Here is an 18634-nt window from a genome sequence, read left to right on the forward strand (position 1 = left end):
AACAGTTTTCATCATCCTTAAAAAAATCTCCTGTTTCCAATGAGAACGGAGTTCTCCAGGAGCTCTTACCTGTCTGTGAGAGAGCATGTTCAGACAGAATTCTCCATTCAAGTCTTCATCAACGGAATCCTCATCAGTAAGATAATTGACGTCAGGAGGCTCCATATAAACAACTTGTTCATCGTCACTTCCTGAGATCAAGGCTAAAATATCATTCACAGAGATAAATCTGTGAAGTTCGAAAGAATGAGTATTTGTACGTATGTTATCCTAGTGGTACCGTGCGGTATAAAAGAACAAAAAACATTTATACACCTCTTCTTTATTTTTGAAAAAGATCCAAAAATTAGCATCAAATTATAAATAACACTATATTCAATCAAAATATAAATTGAAAAAAATAAGAAAAGCAAAATAAATCATTAATTTAACTTACTTTTTATGAATCGACATAATGAAACTAATTTTTTTTCGTACCTCGTAATTAAATGTACACTGCATAGCTCTGAGTAGGACAATGAAATTAGAACTAACATACATAGTAGCTTAAAGTACTTTTAAGATCATCAAAAAGTTTCGACAAGTAGATTTATACTTATTAACTGTTAATCATCGACAGTTAAGATGGTACCACATGGTACAGTTAGGATAAAACGAGTTAAGAAAATATTTAGTAAACATGGGACATATTAATATGTCCCATGTTTATTAAAAATTCAGAATAGCTTTGATATAGTCCTTATTAAAGAAAAAAAAGGACTCTTGAAATTCCATTACGTTTATACTTTGATTTTGGGATGGTAGGAATATTTAGAAATCATAGCCAGATAGCATCATTTAAATAGTCTGACAGAAATATATATTTCAAAAAATAAAACATTTAAATTAGGAAGTAAAAATAAGATTAGTATAATGAAAGAAATCTCTTTTTATAAATTATTCGATTCATTTTTCTAGATCATTCATGATTAAAGTTGTGCATGAAAAAAGCAAGAAAATGAAGCCTCCCAAGAATGTAAGGGATTTGACACTGATCCTAGACGAGAGAAGACGGCCCCCTAGCACTGCCAGGGCTGAGCAAACAAAGTGTCCAAGAAGGCCACCAACAATGACAGCATTCAAGTTTTCTCTAGCTCCAAGTACAATAGTGGCAATTTGACTTCGATCTCCCCATTCCGCAAAAAATGTCATGGTAAAGGTCTGAAAAAAAGGTGCAAGAAAGGACGAGGAAGTCTGGGACTCGAGGTGAATCTCAGATTCTTGGTCCTCTTGTTTCTGAATTTCCTGTGAGACCTCCTTGAGCTCTAAAGCCTCTGCACCTTTCTCCATTCGCCAGCCTTCCCAAAGGAGTTTCAAGCCGAAGAAGGCAAACAGGCCTGAGGAGACGAGCAGAATGTACAGCCTGGGCACGAAAGCGAACAAATAGCCAAAGAGACAAGAACCCACGTGCATGAGGGTCAAGGCTACAAGGGCGCCCGCCAGGACGAGGCGGCGGGAATGCTTCATGGCCATGAGTGCAGCTATGAAAAAGGTCTTATCTCCCAGTTCACTCACCACAATCACGGAAAAAGTGGTCATGAATCCATTCATAAATCCAAAAGTCTTCTCTTCCCCAATCAAAGGAACTTCCTCCTCATCTTTTACTATATCACAATTTACAGGAAAACCCAGACCCACAATCCAAAACAACAGACCCACTTTACCCAACATCACAACGTCAACACACGTCCAAGTCACACTCAAAGAAAGAAAAAGTAAAATATAACTATGTTTATTTATTCAATAGCTATAAAATTACGTCTGGACAATAAAGTAAGAAAATCTAGAAGGGGTATCCAAGGAATACTAAAAACAAGGATTTCTTTGGGCATCGTCTATAAGTTGGCCCACACGTCATACTTTCTTTTTCTATCTCAAAATTGGAGAAAGCAACAGGTAGTTGAAATGCAACTCTCGCAACCTTGTAATAATAAGGAAATAAATTTGGTACGCCAAGTGAAGGGAAGAATATCATTTGCTCAGAAAGAGAAGACGCGAAGTAAAGCGGAAGGATCTCGACTTTTCCGAGTTATTCGGCTAATTAGCACTTCGAAGGGTCACGAAAGTAGATAGAAGGTCTCATTGTGTGGAAGAAGTTGTGAATTTGGCTCTTATTGAGTATTTGAAGAATCCCCCCCCGTGAGTTCTCTCGGTGTCCATCCGTTGACTGAGAGAGGAGGTCGGAGGAGATCATATCTAATTATGTAAGGCATTACGACTTTTTCTTATGTCTACCATGATCATGACAGTAGAATTAATTTTAGAAATACTTTGCACGGGAGTCGTAGTTTGCAAATTCGTAGTAGCGTTTTTCTTCTAGTGCATCAATAAACTCGGATAAGAGTGAATTCAAATGCTTTAATTGAAGTATTTTTACCCTTAGTTTGTTCTCTATAATCATGATCCTCATTCAAAATTAATTATTTGGTGGGTAATAATAAGTCTTAATACTATATTACATTAATTATCCTTTGATTTTGTGATGATTTTATCGACATAATTGTTGAAATAAGCTTACATGTAAGATTATACAATCATAGTAGTGTGTGCTGTAATATTACAGTAATAGTAAATAACCAATAACTAAAAAATAAACATATCTATTTATTAATAATGTAAATAAAATTAATTAATAACTCAGAAAAGTTGAGATCCTTCCGCTTCACTTCCTCAGCCAATTATATTCTTCACTTCGCGTACCAAATTTATTTCCGAATTATTAAAAGGTTGCGAGAGATGTTTTTCAACTATCCTCTGGCGTTGTCTCCAATTTCGAGATAGAAAGAGAAGGTATGACGTATGGGTCAACTTATACAGGATACCCGGTAAACTCATATGAACTTTGTACAATTAGAATGCTAAAATATTTGTTGTAGTCGTAATATTCTTTCAACTCACACCTGGTATTTTAAGTAACTATTCCATTATTGGATAATAGTTGAAATCCCAAAAACTTTTCTTTAACAAAAAATGATATCTTGACTGTATGTATTCTGTTCAAAATCTAAGTAGATTTATATTGAAGGTTTTCTAACGCAATTGGTTGTGGAAAATAAACCAAGACACCCCCCACCGAAAAAAAAAAAAAGAATCCTCCGGGCGCCTCTGTCAGTTTATAACTATAATATAGGAAACCCTTTAACCATATATCTATTTTGATTTTGAGTTGTATACATTAAGTCAACCCATCAGTTTTTGCTTAAAAACAATGTTTTAGGATTTCAAATATTTCGAAAATGGAAGAATTCCATAAAATATCACGTAATATTGAGAGGAAACCATCGTCACATCCAAGGAACGCTAGATACATGGTAGTAAAAAAGGGAGAAGAGGAATATTACTTGATATGAACTACTACTGAACATTTTTCTTTATGAACGTATGTTAAGAGGATAACCTAAAACGTTTTAATAAAATTTAGAGGAAAATGTTTTTATAGAACTGTATATTTCTATTTAAGGATTATCAAGAAAATTAAAAAATTTATCACTCATTAGAGGGCTAAAATGATAATTTTGCCGCTCTTCTGCTATTTTTTTTCTTAGAATTAAGACTCACTTTATCATTTTTGGACTTACAAATTTTTTCATATTACAATTACAAATATTTTTTTTCTTCTTTTCTGAGGCCATATATTCCCATTCTTCCAGATAGATAGAAAAATCTCGAAGAAAAGTTATTGTGGAGGATGATGATATATAGAGTCTCTATGCGGCACTAAATTCTTTAACATTAAGGCGGTTTCACCATTCTCTAATTAAACGTAGAAGAGGAACAGTCAGCCTGAAATAAGGGAACTAATGATTGGAATACGATTCCAATCCGAAGATTGTACTTTCGTAAAACACTGAATTGGCTAGTTGGACCAATGTACTCTTTAAAAGTTGTGGGTGTAAGACATTTTTCCGTTAATAAGATTTTTGTTCTTTTCTATGTTCGATGTGGTAAAGTTCTTCTATATGACTGAATTGGGGTCATACCATGTCTTGAGAGCGAAACTGAGGTAAAAGAAAAGATTTCGAGATCCTCCAATTGTTATACAGGTGTGCACGTCCAAAAAACTGAAAACTCTTTTAAATTTTACGCCATGCACATATTCGTGATTTTATTGAGTTGAAACCGCTTTATACTTCAAGGCAAGGGTCTAGACTAGTTTAAACTAAACTCCAGCAAAATCTAAATAGCAACAGCGAAACAACAGCCGATAATATTGAGAGTAGCAAATAAAATTGGCAAGGTTCTGAACTGCAGCCACACCACCGTTTACAGCGTGGTAACCAAAGGGACTCCTGAGGCGACTACAAGATCTAAGTCAAGAACTCGAAGGTCGGATGAAATGGTTACTGCCGTGAAAAAGTATCTCGAGGACAAGAGAGGCAAGGTGGCCTCTCCATGGAGTTCAACGTCAGCAGAAGACCATGGACCGAATAGTAAAGAAAAAATCTTGGCCTTAAGGTCTACAAGATGCCACTATCACTCAATCCAGATATCTTGCCTCCAGGACACTCCACTCTCTGAGCACAATAAACTTCATCAAGAAGGAGTATGATAACCCATTCACGATTCTTCATTTCTTGAACTCTTCTTCTTAAGTAGGCTTTTGTATGCAGGTGAAATCCTTTACTGACTTAAAGGTTGCATCTAATGGTCAAGAGTCCTTGGAGAAGAAAAACTCACAAATGGCTCATTATATAAAGTTTTATAACAAGCTGAAGAAGTTGTTTTAAATACTGCAGAAGCTCCTAATAAGCTTGGGGAATATCTCTTCACTCCTAGAGCCAAATTTTCTTGCTCCATAACAAATTCCAGTTCAATTTTTTTCTCCTCGAGAGACAGCTTCATTTACTTTCCACATAGTCTATTCAATGCATTATTGATGATAAATTTCTGGTTTTGGGCTTGAATGCTTTTTAAGAATAACACAATGTTCGAAACTTGGGAAAACTCCGAGAGTGATCGATTGCATAGATGTTGAAAGGGATTAGATGGTAAAATTGAAGCTTTCAAAAAAGCTTGAAAAGAGAGGTCTTCTTTTATGATGATGATAATACCACGTTCAAGCATAGGAAGTCCTATTTGAGTCTCACAAAATTGAAGGATATTTATTTTTTCTTGATTAGTTTTGAATAACTTGGTAAACTCCAAGAGCTTTGGAATATGAATATTCCTTTCTTTAAAAGAAAAAACACAATATTTTCGAGTATTAGGACTTAAGTAAAGCTTTGTACCTTTTAGTGATGAAGAAAGATACAACGAACATTGAACGAAGGAATTTTGTCCGCCTCAAAAAAGACATTTTTCACGTGATTCAAGTCTCATTTTTTCTTTATTGAGACGACCAATCGAGGTAGATATGTTGTTGATGTAGATATTCTTCGTATTCTTCGTATTCTTCCTTATGTTCTAGTTTAGATAACTAGGAAAGTTGGGGTATCCCTTTCTTTTTCCTATCTCTTCATTCATAGATTCAATCTTCGGGCCGGAAATGAAGAGAACACAATGTTAATACTTTTTTTCAACCTTTTTGAAAATCCTAATTGTCCCGGACTTTTTTAATGGAATAAATCCATTGTCTTCGCCCAGTCGGATCAGACGATGAGTAGAAACGTCGGGAGGTTTTATCCATCCCGGTTGGCCAATGATGCAGCCAGGTGCAATACATGCGTAAGGAATAATTAGACCTCGTCAAAGTAATGAAAAATTGAATTGGACTGAGGAGGCACGCTGCTTAGAATTAAGTATTAGAGTTTATAGGAAAACAAGAATAGTGATTCTTCCTTTTTTTTCCTACTGCAATTGTAGATCCATAAAAAGGAATAAAAATCACGACTATTCCATGTATCTAGCCTTCCTTGGCTTCTATATAGACTTCTATATTTTTCTTTCTCTAATTTCTGGACACGCATCTCATTCTGGATATTTCCCATTAAAAAGGAAAGATGTGAAGCATTATAAGATTGTGGTGAATCGAAGACAACTGTGTGATGAATACAAGAAAAGAATATACGATTGTTTTTTCCTAAAAACAAACAGAGTACCGTTTTATATTAATTGTTTTACAATTTCTATTAGAAAATATGTCAATTATTCTACTGTACGACCTGGTATTTAAGGTTAATTATTATAAAAATATCCCACAAAATAAAAATTAAGGTATGGTAATTAGTACTCCCACATAAAATAGGAGGCGCTTCTTTAAGTGCAAGGAATAAAAAAGGTTCAGAAATAATAAGAGAAAAAACTCCATCTGCACTGAAACTCAAATCCATTGTTCAGTTTTGTTAGTTTTTGTCTTTTCATTATGTTGTAAATTAATTGAATTTCAAAGGGACTCCCGGGACTGGAGTTGGACTTAAGTCTATATTTTATCGACTTGATCTCACAAATACTCATAATATTTCATCAAATTAGTTATAGCTACTCGAAAGCTAGTTTACACTGAATTCACGTAAAGCCTAAACTCTATGGCCCCTATATTATAATTACGGACTTGAAATGTTATTAAAAAAAGTCTTATCAAAATATGCAAGGACTTGGACTAATATTGTAAGGACATTTTCCCACTTCTGTTGAATACTATTCAGCTTTTGACAAGAACTCAAGAAGTGTCTACTTAATTAACAATAGTTCTCAAGTAGCCTATATTATTTAGACTCATAATATTTGCATACTACTGTATCTTCCAGGATCCTATGATTTTGCCTTAAAATAATATCCTGTAATAAAAGAAAAATATATATAATGTAATCCGATTTATCTTCTCTTCCAGAATTATGAGATACTAATTTTCTTATTTTATCTCTGATAAATATTATAATAATAAAGAAATTCCCATAAATCAAAGTGTTTGGGCCCAAGATTTGAAACTATTCCTATTTAATTTACAAAAATTATATTTAAAAATATGTAGTTTTTCAAAACATGCTATGGTATTTATGTATTGCCATTATTTACATCTAAAATATAATTATAGCTTCCCAAATTCAATTCATGAATAATTTTAGTATTCCATTTAGTCATAAATTTGTAAATTGAAGGTTGAAAATAATTTTTTTTTATTTTTGATAAATTGAAAAAATAACAGGACCCTAATCAGGTATGAATTCGCCTAATGGCAAATTTGGAGGTTAAGAATATGATTTCTTTCCCTCAACATATCTTCAAAATGAATAGTGGATATTTAATTTGGTTTAATGTCTTACTTTTTTTAAATATAAATTTACTGGCTTACCACATCCAGACTGTTAATGAAACTTGTATCATGTAATTCCGTTATATGTTAGTTGAGAGGGAGGATCGCATTGCTGAAGGATTGGGAATATTAGAAGTAGATAGTCTTATAATTTGAAATAAAAAGATTAAGATATACTTTTAGTTCAGATAATACGATATTTCTTATTATACACTATTATATTCCTTATTAAATTGGTGTTTGCTTGCAAAATATATATTTTTTTGTATATTATACATTAGTTAATAAAGTGTTTCAGCTCTATTTTCACAGTAAATAGTGGTCACGTTTGTTTTCGATTTACAAAATTAAATATTTTTGTATTGAATGTAAGAAATAAGAATTGTTAGTTAAAAATTTCCCTACTTTTTATATACAGAACTAAATTGATCTAGACTAAAATACACAATAAAATTATTTATTTACATCTCAATAATATATTAACATTGACACAAAATTATTCATAAATTTAATAATAAACAAGAATAAATATTTGGTTCTTAACAGCTATAATTAACTATAAAAAATATAAATATATACTTTTATAATCAATTATTGTGAATACAGGAGGTATACAACAAAAAACCTTCAAAAATCCTAATTCATTGTATAAATTATGACTTGTATTTTGTACAAATAAATCCCTTGCACGATTGTTTGTAATATTTTTTACGCAATGTGTGCAATATCCACATTTTTGGTTCTCCTATTTCAAATATTTACTGTACAAATTACATCCAACACATAAAAAACCTTTCTTTTTTATTCATCGTGATTTAAAGCCATCCTTTTCTGATTCATGTGGTCAGATCCGGGTCACAAGATGTAGATAAATCCGTATTTCTGCTATCAAACTTTCATTTTGTGCCTTATAATAGGAAACAAGTAAATTAAAATTTAAAAAGTGAAAATGATGAGTTATACCTTCTAATAAATTACTCAAAGGTAATGAGGAAGTTTCTTGTACTAAATGATTCGTTGGTAAAGATAAAATTGATTGAATAACATCAATTAAAATCATAGTTGGTGTAGGGGAATAAGTTGATGGAGGAACGAAATCCTTAAGGTGAGAAGTAGATAGAAACAAAAAATTGTTATCTTGAGAAGAAAGAATATTATCTAATTCTATGTCAGATAAGTTCGATTTGTTTTTTTATAGACTTTAAGAAAAGTTTTCTTTCTGATTACAATAAACCAAAGGAACGACGTTCTTCATTAGATATTCTGATCTTTGTTCAAGTAATTTATTTTTTGTCACAATATATTCTTCAGGAATAGATAAGACAAATCAAAGTACGGAATTCCAGGTTTAATAAATTTATAGAAATAGCCTGAATGTCTATCGGACCATTTTTTAACATGTACAACTCCAGGAAAAGTAGATGTGAAGGTAAATGTGTGATAATTTTTTATTCCTTTTAGAGGGCAGAAATAATTGTTTAAAAATATCTTCCAATAATAAATTTGAATTAGTGGGCATCTGCACTTTTTGGAAGATATCGTACTAAATTTAATAGATACATTTTCGACTACTTTCACTAAATCTTCCAAATATTCAATTTTTTGCTAATTATAGTATGATTTTAAAATGCCACCGAAGCTGCTGTCTGGCAAAAACTTTGAACGATTTTGAGCAAAAAAGTGGAAAGAAATCATCAAATGCATCACAAATGCCAATATATTGTAAATTTTATTCTGGCCTTTGTAAATGCAAATCGAATGTAGAAAGCGGTAAACTTAAAAAGACTATTAAAACTTTCTTCCCACAATTCTCACATTGAATTTCAAGATGCAGAATTAGACTCATACTCTGTAGTTCATGGCATAAAAGATATGCTACACAATTGGGCCCTTTCCTAAATATTTCCTATAAATATTTTAGAATAAGATTATAAAGACTGAGAACGTTACAAATAAAAATTTACCTGTTCAGCCTCATCAAACATATATATATTGGACGTTCCTAATCCTTCATTCTCAATAGTAAAAATATTAACTATAGAGAAATAAATGAGTTTTTCGCAATTGTATTCACGTTTAAGAAACCAATTTAGCTCCAGAAAAGTCTATAGTTAATAGTTTAACAGATTCTTGATAATTTTTAGCGTATTTAACCCTCAAATTGTAATATCTACGTTCTGTTTGAACACGGATCAAGTGCTCCTTAATACCGTCATTGATATTCATTAATATATCATTGATGTCCAATCAACCAAAGGGTTAGTTTGCAGGGATTCTCCAAACTAAAAGGTCAATTCTTGAGAATGATCATAAAAAATATGACAAACATCGATGCGTCTTCCCATTATACCCAATTTGGGACACACTAATTTCCAATGACGAATGAAAGTTTGTCTACTGCTATATTGATCGTATCCTGGTTTCAAGCATGATTGTTTATTATATAGAACTTCCATATTCCCATGACTTGGGAAACTTATGGGTTTGAGATCCTAATGAGATGCAACTCTTTCTAGTACAAAAATATCATGATATATCACTAAGGTATCCAAAAAATGTTTAATACCTTCTCTCCTTTCAATTGTACGGGCTATTAGATGGATTTTTAGTCAATTTATTATGTTTATATTTGAACTCATTCTTTAAATAATGAGTATATAGTCTCTGAACTATAGATCTCCCCATAGCCAAAAGGAAAGATAAAGTTGTCAGACAAACTCTCCGTCCACTAATTTGATCTTTCTTATCCAGGGCAGTAAAATGACGAAATACTTAGGCTTCATGACTCAATGAAGAAGTGGAAGGCATTTCTAAGCATTGATCTCGACCATAAGAAACGTCTTTGTGGCCAAACCAATTAAAACAAGGAGTTTATTTCCAAAAGTATCAAAAGGTCCCAAAAACAAAAACAACCATTTTTGAGGAACATTTTACTTCCTTGTCCTTTTTCCACATTCTTATCGACAAATGTGACGTTTCCATGTTCTGAAGGTCCGATTCCAGAGATATCGCTGACAGATGAAGAACAAACTAATGATAATATTAATCTAACTAATCAACAGAATAATGGCATTAGTAAAGTTGATAATATTGTAGAGAAAAACGCGTGCAAGGAGAAGGGGGAAAAATACATATGGTATCATTGTTTAAAATAGTGATGTGATTATCATCTGCCTGCTTTATTATGATTTTTGAGGGTATAACCAAAGTATTTATTAGTAAAATGTTTAATGAAGATATTCTACGTATGATTGACTCAGACGTTGTTTATCCGTTACAGTAGATTTTATAACGTCACACTCCATGAAATTGTAATTCATTATGAACATTATTATCAGAATAATAGCTAATGAAACGACAAAGTAGAGTATTTCGAAATATATTTGAAGTTCCAAGTTTAAAAAAGAAGGCTTTAATTAAATATAATCTACATAATAAAAAATTTACCATCATATATTTATGTTAAATATACTAAATGAAACAATTGGAATCATATAACTAATAACAATAAAATATATATACAGAATATTGAAATAATAGATTGATCCAATTAATATTTTCTTGTTCAGACACCGGAATCCAGTTAAATATGTGATAACTTTAGGTTGCAAAACCCAAGTGAGACGTGAGACCTTTCTTTCCTAATGTGGGAGTTGCTTTATACAATTGTGCACAGGATAGATATATCTCTACCGATGAAATCTAACTAATTATTAATAATAAAGTAAATGTCAAAATCATAAAATTAGACAAAAAATATACTAATAAAAAAAAGTTAGAAATAAATCCATCTTAAAGATTTAGAGCAAAAACTAATTATGTAGTAATGTCCGGCGATATTACTCCTTATTAAGAGCATCAAAAAGATATTTTCCCCGTTATTTATGCTTATATCGCAACATACTATTATCATGAATACACAATTACTTATTTTAATGCTACACCCAATCTAACTACCCCCGTTGTTGGGACCATTTAAGCAGTTGTTTTTGCCTTTTATGAGTTTTCTGAACACCATTTCTTGGAGTTTATGAACTATAGCTAATCCTTAAGTGACTAAAAATTAATATTTATTGACTATGTAATATTAGAAAACCTAATGATCATACCCAAGTCTTTAAACGAAGAAACTAGTCTCAGACAAACTAGTTGCGAACCATCCAAAGCTACTACCTCCGTTGTTATTGGCCATTTAATGAGTTGTGTATCATAATTTTTGATATGTTTAGCTAAAATAGAATTATATTTTATGGTTAGATTTAAAAAAAATTGAATACTTACTATGAGATAGTACAAAATTCAGAGTTCCATTTAGATATTAGTAAATACTGATAACTTGATCGTCATTTGGTGTAGATGACTCATAACATTTTTATATGTATTTCTATAAATGACATCAGTACCAACATCCTCCATTAATTTAATGATGGTTCCTCGGGAAAGGATAGGTTTACCCTTGTATTTCTCCATAAATTTTTTGAACGTACGATGATTAGCAATAGATAAGGTTATATTACATGCAATAAACATCTTTGCGAGATCAAAGTTAAAGTTTGACTTGATGTATTCATCGTTAACTTGATTTTATAGATGAATCTTCTTATGAGATGAGGATAATGAGTGGCGTGTAATTCTAGACAGGGGACATAAGGCACATTTATATCGACAAATCCGACAAACCATCTGTTTCTCATCCGGTAAGTATTTTCCAAATTCCTGGGCCTCCATTTTTATAAATCTAGACAGAAGGCGACGTTATTTTAGGCATTTTATTCAGTTCTCTATCGACTATCACCATCTAATATAATATTAATATTGAATAATAAAGGCGGGAATGATAATGTTCTTGATTGATAGAAGAAGATGTATATTATTTAATCAATGATGCCATAAGTATTTCTTCTCTTCTCCTTGCACGCTTTTCTATTCTTACCAAAATTATCACCCTTAGTCATTAGATAATTCAAAAATATGATAAAGTAAAAACTTCATTGTTTAGAGGGATTTCATATAAGGGATCGTCCTAACATGTATTCACATATAGGCATCTACATTCGCCCAATGATTTCATTGGGATAGCCTTCATCTACTCTCTACAACATCAGGTTCCGTTCAAGAGATCTTCCTTCTTCACTCCCTGAATGCGATATTATCTTCTTGTAGCTAAGGATCCTTGAGATGAAAGATGCCCTGCACATCAATATCTACAATCTGTGTCACTTCTCACCTAGTGACACATTGTTTCTATCTTCAAGAATACATCATTTTTCCTACAGGCTTATCATTGACTTCACAAGAAACAAGAAGCTCCATAAAAAATACTCCAACTTATTTAAAGGCTGTGTGTGACTCAGAAACAGAGAGAGCACTATTTCCCTCTATCCTTAACTCCTTCATTGAAATCCGTGTGTCCATTCCTACTTAAGTCAACACTGCTTCGTCTCTAAGAAACTTATTTCATTCATCAGAGTCCTTGATGTAGATCACGCAGAAATAACTTATTTTTATCATATTTACATTAATTCCGTGATGTACGGTCTACATGGTCAATTATTGAAGCTGGACTCTTTTCTCACTCATAAACAAGTGGAAGATGATTCTAGTATCTTAAAGATAATGTGCCTCTTTATTCTCTATAGTTGGGACTGTAATACATATTATATTCTGCTATTATATATAAATAGTTATTGTATCTTGTATGAAATCATCCTATACATATATTAAAAAACAAAATACTTTCATTAAGAAAACAATGATAGTTTATTTCCAAGAACTGGGAGTCCTGAGTTCCCCTCCTCCAAGTCTGTCAATACAATCTACGAAGAAGACTGATTTCACTCAACCCCATTTGGGAAATGAAATAGAAGGATTATTATGTGTTAACTCTTTATCCTTGTCATTGTCAATTCTATCATTCCATTCTATACCAAATATAGTTAATCCATATGTATTGTTATTAGAGCCCGACCGATATATCGGCGAGCCGATATTAGGCATTTATCAAACTATTCAGTATCGGCATAATATTTGCCGATAAATGAATTTATAATAAAAAAAAGTATTGGCGTTGCATAGTTTGCGCTCTAACGTTCCAACCCCACGGATTCAAGCAAAATGAATGATGGAGATAATCGGTATTGTGTTTTTCATATGTGCAAGTGCCTTTATGATAAGTTGGCAGCTGTCACTAGACATACTTGAATAACAATTAAAATAGCATCCCCATCAATTCTCTAAAGTCGATAACCATGACTTAATTCATGACTACCATGTCGAGTTTTGCTGTTGTTAATTGTTAGATGAGAGTGAAATGGATTTAGCCATCATTAATTGTTACAGTATAGTTGAATGAATGTCGGTTTAATACTTGACAATGTGACTGAAGATGTATTTCGGGAGTAATATTACAGCCATGAGACGTATCATCTTTCCCAGGCTCGTTATTTGGGACACTTTTTTTTTAACGTCTTTCTTCCGATTTCTTTCCACGCTTGGTGGAAACACAACACCAACCTTATCAACAGACTGTCAGCCTTAGCAAAGCAGTGCCTTTCCTGCCCACCCTCCTCTGTGGGGAGCGAAAGAGTGTTCAGCACTATAGGGAATATTTATGTGAATAGGTGAAGTTCTTTGAAAGGAGAGAATGCAGAGAAACTTTGCTTCTTGTACTACAACCTGCCTCTGCTGGAGCTATTGAGGACTGACTGTTTTCAGTTCAGTTAATATTTGCCTTTTTATTTATCAGGAGTTATTGAACTTAACTTAATATTTTTTTCCAGTAAAAGTTATATTTAAGAAGGCTCTCAAGGCTATTGATACTTGTTATTGTGTTTTTGTTCTAAGCACTTTATTCGTCAGAACTTTAATATATTTTGATGTTCTTTTCTGTTGTGCCAATAAAACAATAAAATAAAGTTTATTTTTAAACTACATTACCTTATTATTTTAGTGAGGACTCATAAATAACTACAAATAACCAATGTATTTTTTTTCTTATATCGGCTTTTTTAAATCACAATTATTCGTATCGATATCGGCCATAAAAGTCCTATATCCGTCGGGCTCTGATTGTTATTAGTAATTTCTATTGACTGTCACTCCTTGACGAATCGAATATCGTGTTACTTCGTCACTCCCAGCATAAAAAAACAAGTAATTTTGATAAAGTGGAACATAATTACATATAGGCAGTGATCATGGATAATTAATTATAAACATTATTTCAGTGTAATTCCACTGAAACATATAGTTAGCGTTTTAGCTGATAAGAAGACATGAATAAATTCAAATACACACTATGTACAAGGGTTGTTTTTAGCAAACAACCTTTAGGATTAAATGTATCACAAAATTTAAATAATATGTTATTTGATATAATTATTTAATTAAACTCAAGTATCTTTAAACTAATACATTATTGAAATAGAATCGATAACAAATTTCAGATTTTCTATTTAATTTACCAATTGTGAATAAAATTAAAATAATTAAAGTAAATATGCCCCTAATTGTAGCTTTTAATAGGATTCATATTTAGTTTGTAAAATCAAATTACAGAATTTCGTAAAATTATACTTAGTCAATTTGTTTCCTCTTACATAAAGTCCTTCCTTTTAAGTAATGAAAGTATTATAAAATTAAATGGGCGTAATTATTCAAGAATGAAGTAAGTAGAATTGAATAGATGTCATGATAATTGAAATTATAATTGAATTAGATTAATAAAATACGTCATACGTCATGTTATTCTTACGTCACAATTCAATGGATGATGTATGGAATTATGACGTAAGAATGTTGATTCATAAGCAACATTTTATAAGAAAAAATGACAACGCCGGTACACTGAACTTTTACAGGCTAGCTGCTTCGATGCACTACCTCCTTTTAACGCTTTAACCAACAACTATTTTTATTCTTTCCTATACAATTCTTTTCTATTTCCTTTACAATTGTTCAATTTTGATATTTAACATTAATGAATGATGGGTTTATTTTTTAGTATGTAAATTATATTTAATTTAAGCCTTCTTTTTAAAACCAGAATTTCAAATATATTTCGAAATACTTTTCTTTGTCGTTTCATTAGTTATTATTCTGAGAATATGGTTCATAATGAACTACAATTTCATGGAGTGTGACGTTTTCAAATTTACTGTAACGGATAAAAAACGTCTAAGTCAATTATGCCTAGTATGTCTTCATTTTAAGCATTTTGTTAATAAATACTTTCGTTATACCCTCAAAAATCATAATAAATCAGGCATATGATAATCACATCAGTATTTTAAACAATGATACCATCAGTCTTTCTCCCTCCCCCCCTTCTCCTTGCACGCGTTTTTCTCTACAATATTATCAACTATACCTATAATACAATTTCATCGTTGGTCATCTTTAAGGGCTATATGGGCTTCATCGATGTATTAATGTTTATTAAATATCCATTTCAATTAAACAAAAGATTCTAATCAATAAGAACATGTCCTGTTTTTGTGAATATCAAATTCGACTTGTCATACATAACTTGCAGTAATAATGTTGTGAAACCGGAAACCATTGAATTGTCTCATCATTAGATCAAGAGTATATTTTTCCTAATAAAGTAAAGGACATTCATCTCCTGAAGTACGCTCTAATCTAACAACCCTAACATTCCTTCTTTATATCTAAGAATTCGAGATCTGAGTCTGTCTCAACAATCTACATTCTTGATTTTACAATTTGACAAGGTCATCTTTCTATTAAATATATTCTAGCCCATTGAGGATCACCCATGTCGTAGTGAACCATATTAAACTAAGTCTCAATTACTCAAGATTATCACTCTCCCATAGTGGACTGCAAGAAGCAGCGAAGAAGACTGCCTGATTTTGTTTCAAACCATTAGAGAAATGAAATGAAGGCTTATTCTGTGTTAAATCTTTTGCTTTGTCATCATCAATTTTATCGTTCAATCCAAGATCAAATATAGTCAATCTATATATATATTCTATTACTGATTTGCATTGACTATCATTTATTAGGATGGCTATCAATTATCATAAGCTTTCTTCATCAAACAGAATAAACTAGATAGGGACTCCATGGCGAGTGTGTGGAATTAAATCTAAAAAAAGATCTATGTTTCTTCGTCACTCCCAGTATTAAAGAACAAATCATTGCGATAAAGTGTAGATTAATTACATATAGTGATCATGAATAATTAATTGTAAACATTCCTTCTGTTTCATTCCACTCTTAACATATAGTGAGTGTTTTAAGTGATAAAGGGACATAAATAAATTCAAATACGGACCATGTACAAAAATTGTTCAAAGCAATCAACTTTTAGGATTAAATGTAGTTTAAAACTTTGGTAATATGTATTGTTATGTAGTAATTAAATTAAACTCAAGTAAACGACAACAAATTTAAAATTTTGAATTAAATTTAGTAACTGAACCATGTCATAATAATGTTTCTTTTGCCATATTATGATGCTGTTGGCTTCATTGATTAAATTTTTTCTTCTGAAATTTAAAAATTTAAATGCAGTTTGGGCGGTGAAGTCTTTATAATTATAATTGTGTAGAAGTACCATCACCTTCTGCTCCATAAAACTTTCCAACAATAAACTCAATGGGTCTAGAAGAAAATACCGTTACTTTTCGATGTGCTGAAATAAACGGCTCGAACTGTGACTCAAAATGCATCTTGTCTATATCCGAGATAAAATTATAAGTATCAGGTTTTGATTCAAGTTTGTTATCAGAATAAAACTTCAAATTTTTATCGTGAATACGACTTTTCTTATGCCACTTAAATTATTATTTTCTAATGGATTGACAAAAATATGGAGGACTTGTTGTAAACATAAACTTTTTCTCCCAACTTTAAAATAATAATAATACTTTTTTTTTAAATAATCTATTATACATAAATTTTAATATTAAAAAATGAAATAAAATTTAGAAATTTATTTGTTCTTGTTACACGGATAATAATTTATTTAAAACAATCTATAATTATTTATGAGAAATGTAAATAATATTATAATAGTATGTACGATGAGTCTTAGAATTAATAAATACAAAAATTTAAACTACTTATACTATATGCGCATTTTATTTTATATAAATGTAAATATTTACTTAGATAAAGGAAGACCATAAGCTATAAAATTAAAATAATTCATACATTGAACATAATTTTTACTCAATTTTTTATCAAACTTCGGTAATATCTATCACAATTATACATTTAAACAATTTGAGTTGTCTTTTTTGGGGGTTTGATGATGGTGATGGAATGATTCTTTAACGTTACTTTTTCTTTCCGCCTCTTCTATGAACTTCAAAATAACAAAGACATCCCTTCCTTTAGAGTGCTCATTTTTTAACAAATCTTTCCTTCGTGATATCCAGTTTCCATGAAATGCCATTTAAAAAGAGGGTCCTTCTTTTTGCAGTTGCTTCCTGAATATATGTTTATATTTACCAAAGCTGTCATCATTAGTCATCAAAATTATTTTATTGTGCACGTGTCTATTGTTTCAATATTTTTTTGAAGCTAGTGAAGTTTTATTGTAAGGATGTGTGTTAATAACTTTCTTTTTAAAGGTGTATAATTTTTCTTATTATTCTTAATTGTATTTAGTATTAGATTGATGTTGTGAATAAGTAACTTTTTCAAAATATCAATCCAATTTTTGATTCAAGAGAGAAGATTTGATATTGATGTATTGTTATTTTTTTTAAAATGCCTCGTCCTGTGGATTTTGGAATCTGGATTGAAAACAAGTATGGAGAAAGAATATGGATGTATGACAAGGCTTCCAAATTTTTGTCATGCAGTCTTTATGGGTTTGGGTCCCAAGCCATTGGAAAAAATGAATTTGATCTGCATAAGAAATGTCTTATTCACGATAAAAATTTGCAGCTCTATTCCAATAATCTAATCTAATTTTATGTCGGATATAACCAAAATGCTTGTATCCTTAAATGTCCCACTCCGTATTGTAAATTATCCAAATTTTGTAAAATTTATGGAACTCAATACTGGCAAAAATATTCCTTCTCGCTAAAGTATCACAAGTAAAGTAGTTTTGTCAAAGATTAAGGAAGAACTTTTGAGAATGGTTATTTTTCTTGCATTAGACGAAACTACTGACACTAAATAGTTTCCATGACCACAGTGTTGATTGGTCCTGTAGATGGTCATTTTTAGGTCACCCTTATCTAATAAATTTGGAAGATGTTAAGAAGGCTGACAGCAGAACGATTATAAGTATTGCTGTAAAAAATATCAACAACGTTAAACAAAAAATTATTAATGTTATGAATGAGGACAGTGATGTCATTCAAAAAGCAAGGGATACTTTAAATAGTGAGTCTCTTTTATTAGAAATATTGTTAATTAGTG

The 18634-nt window shown here is 31.2% G+C and overlaps 1 protein-coding gene and 3 long non-coding RNA genes across 4 annotated transcripts; 1 reads left to right on the plus strand and 3 right to left on the minus strand.

The window, feature by feature from the left end:
• Positions 1–836: 836 nt before the first annotated feature.
• Positions 837–1817, minus strand: LOC121126592 (putative divalent cation/proton antiporter TMEM165). Its single transcript, XM_040721883.2, has 2 exons — positions 1799–1817; positions 837–1738 (listed from the first exon to the last, which is right to left on the minus strand). The coding sequence occupies exon 2, from the start codon at positions 1708–1710 to the stop codon at positions 946–948; it is 765 nt and encodes a 254-aa protein (XP_040577817.1). The 5' UTR covers positions 1711–1738; positions 1799–1817; the 3' UTR covers positions 837–945.
• A 5855-nt stretch (positions 1818–7672) lies between these two features.
• On the minus strand, positions 7673–10362 carry LOC121127329 (uncharacterized). The gene is made up of 3 exons (XR_005867778.2): positions 9196–10362; positions 8195–9137; positions 7673–8138 (listed from the first exon to the last, which is right to left on the minus strand). It is a non-coding gene; the product is annotated as an uncharacterized lncRNA (long non-coding RNA).
• Positions 10363–10594: 232 nt separating this feature from the next.
• Positions 10595–11638, minus strand: LOC139906790 (uncharacterized). The gene is made up of 2 exons (XR_011782736.1): positions 11513–11638; positions 10595–11460 (listed from the first exon to the last, which is right to left on the minus strand). It is a non-coding gene; the product is annotated as an uncharacterized lncRNA (long non-coding RNA).
• Positions 11639–12213: 575 nt separating this feature from the next.
• Positions 12214–14161, plus strand: LOC139906789 (uncharacterized). The gene is made up of 2 exons (XR_011782735.1): positions 12214–12336; positions 12395–14161. It is a non-coding gene; the product is annotated as an uncharacterized lncRNA (long non-coding RNA).
• Positions 14162–18634: the final 4473 nt, after the last annotated feature.

The sequence above is a fragment of the Lepeophtheirus salmonis genome, chromosome 12 (genome assembly GCF_016086655.4).
Source record: "Lepeophtheirus salmonis chromosome 12, UVic_Lsal_1.4, whole genome shotgun sequence".
NCBI lineage: Eukaryota > Metazoa > Arthropoda > Copepoda > Siphonostomatoida > Caligidae > Lepeophtheirus > Lepeophtheirus salmonis.

Coding starts and splice junctions, on each gene's coding strand:
- LOC121126592 (XM_040721883.2), bottom strand. CDS start 1,710: ATGTTGGGTAAAGTGGGTCTGTTGTTTTGGATTGTGGGTCTGGGTTTT.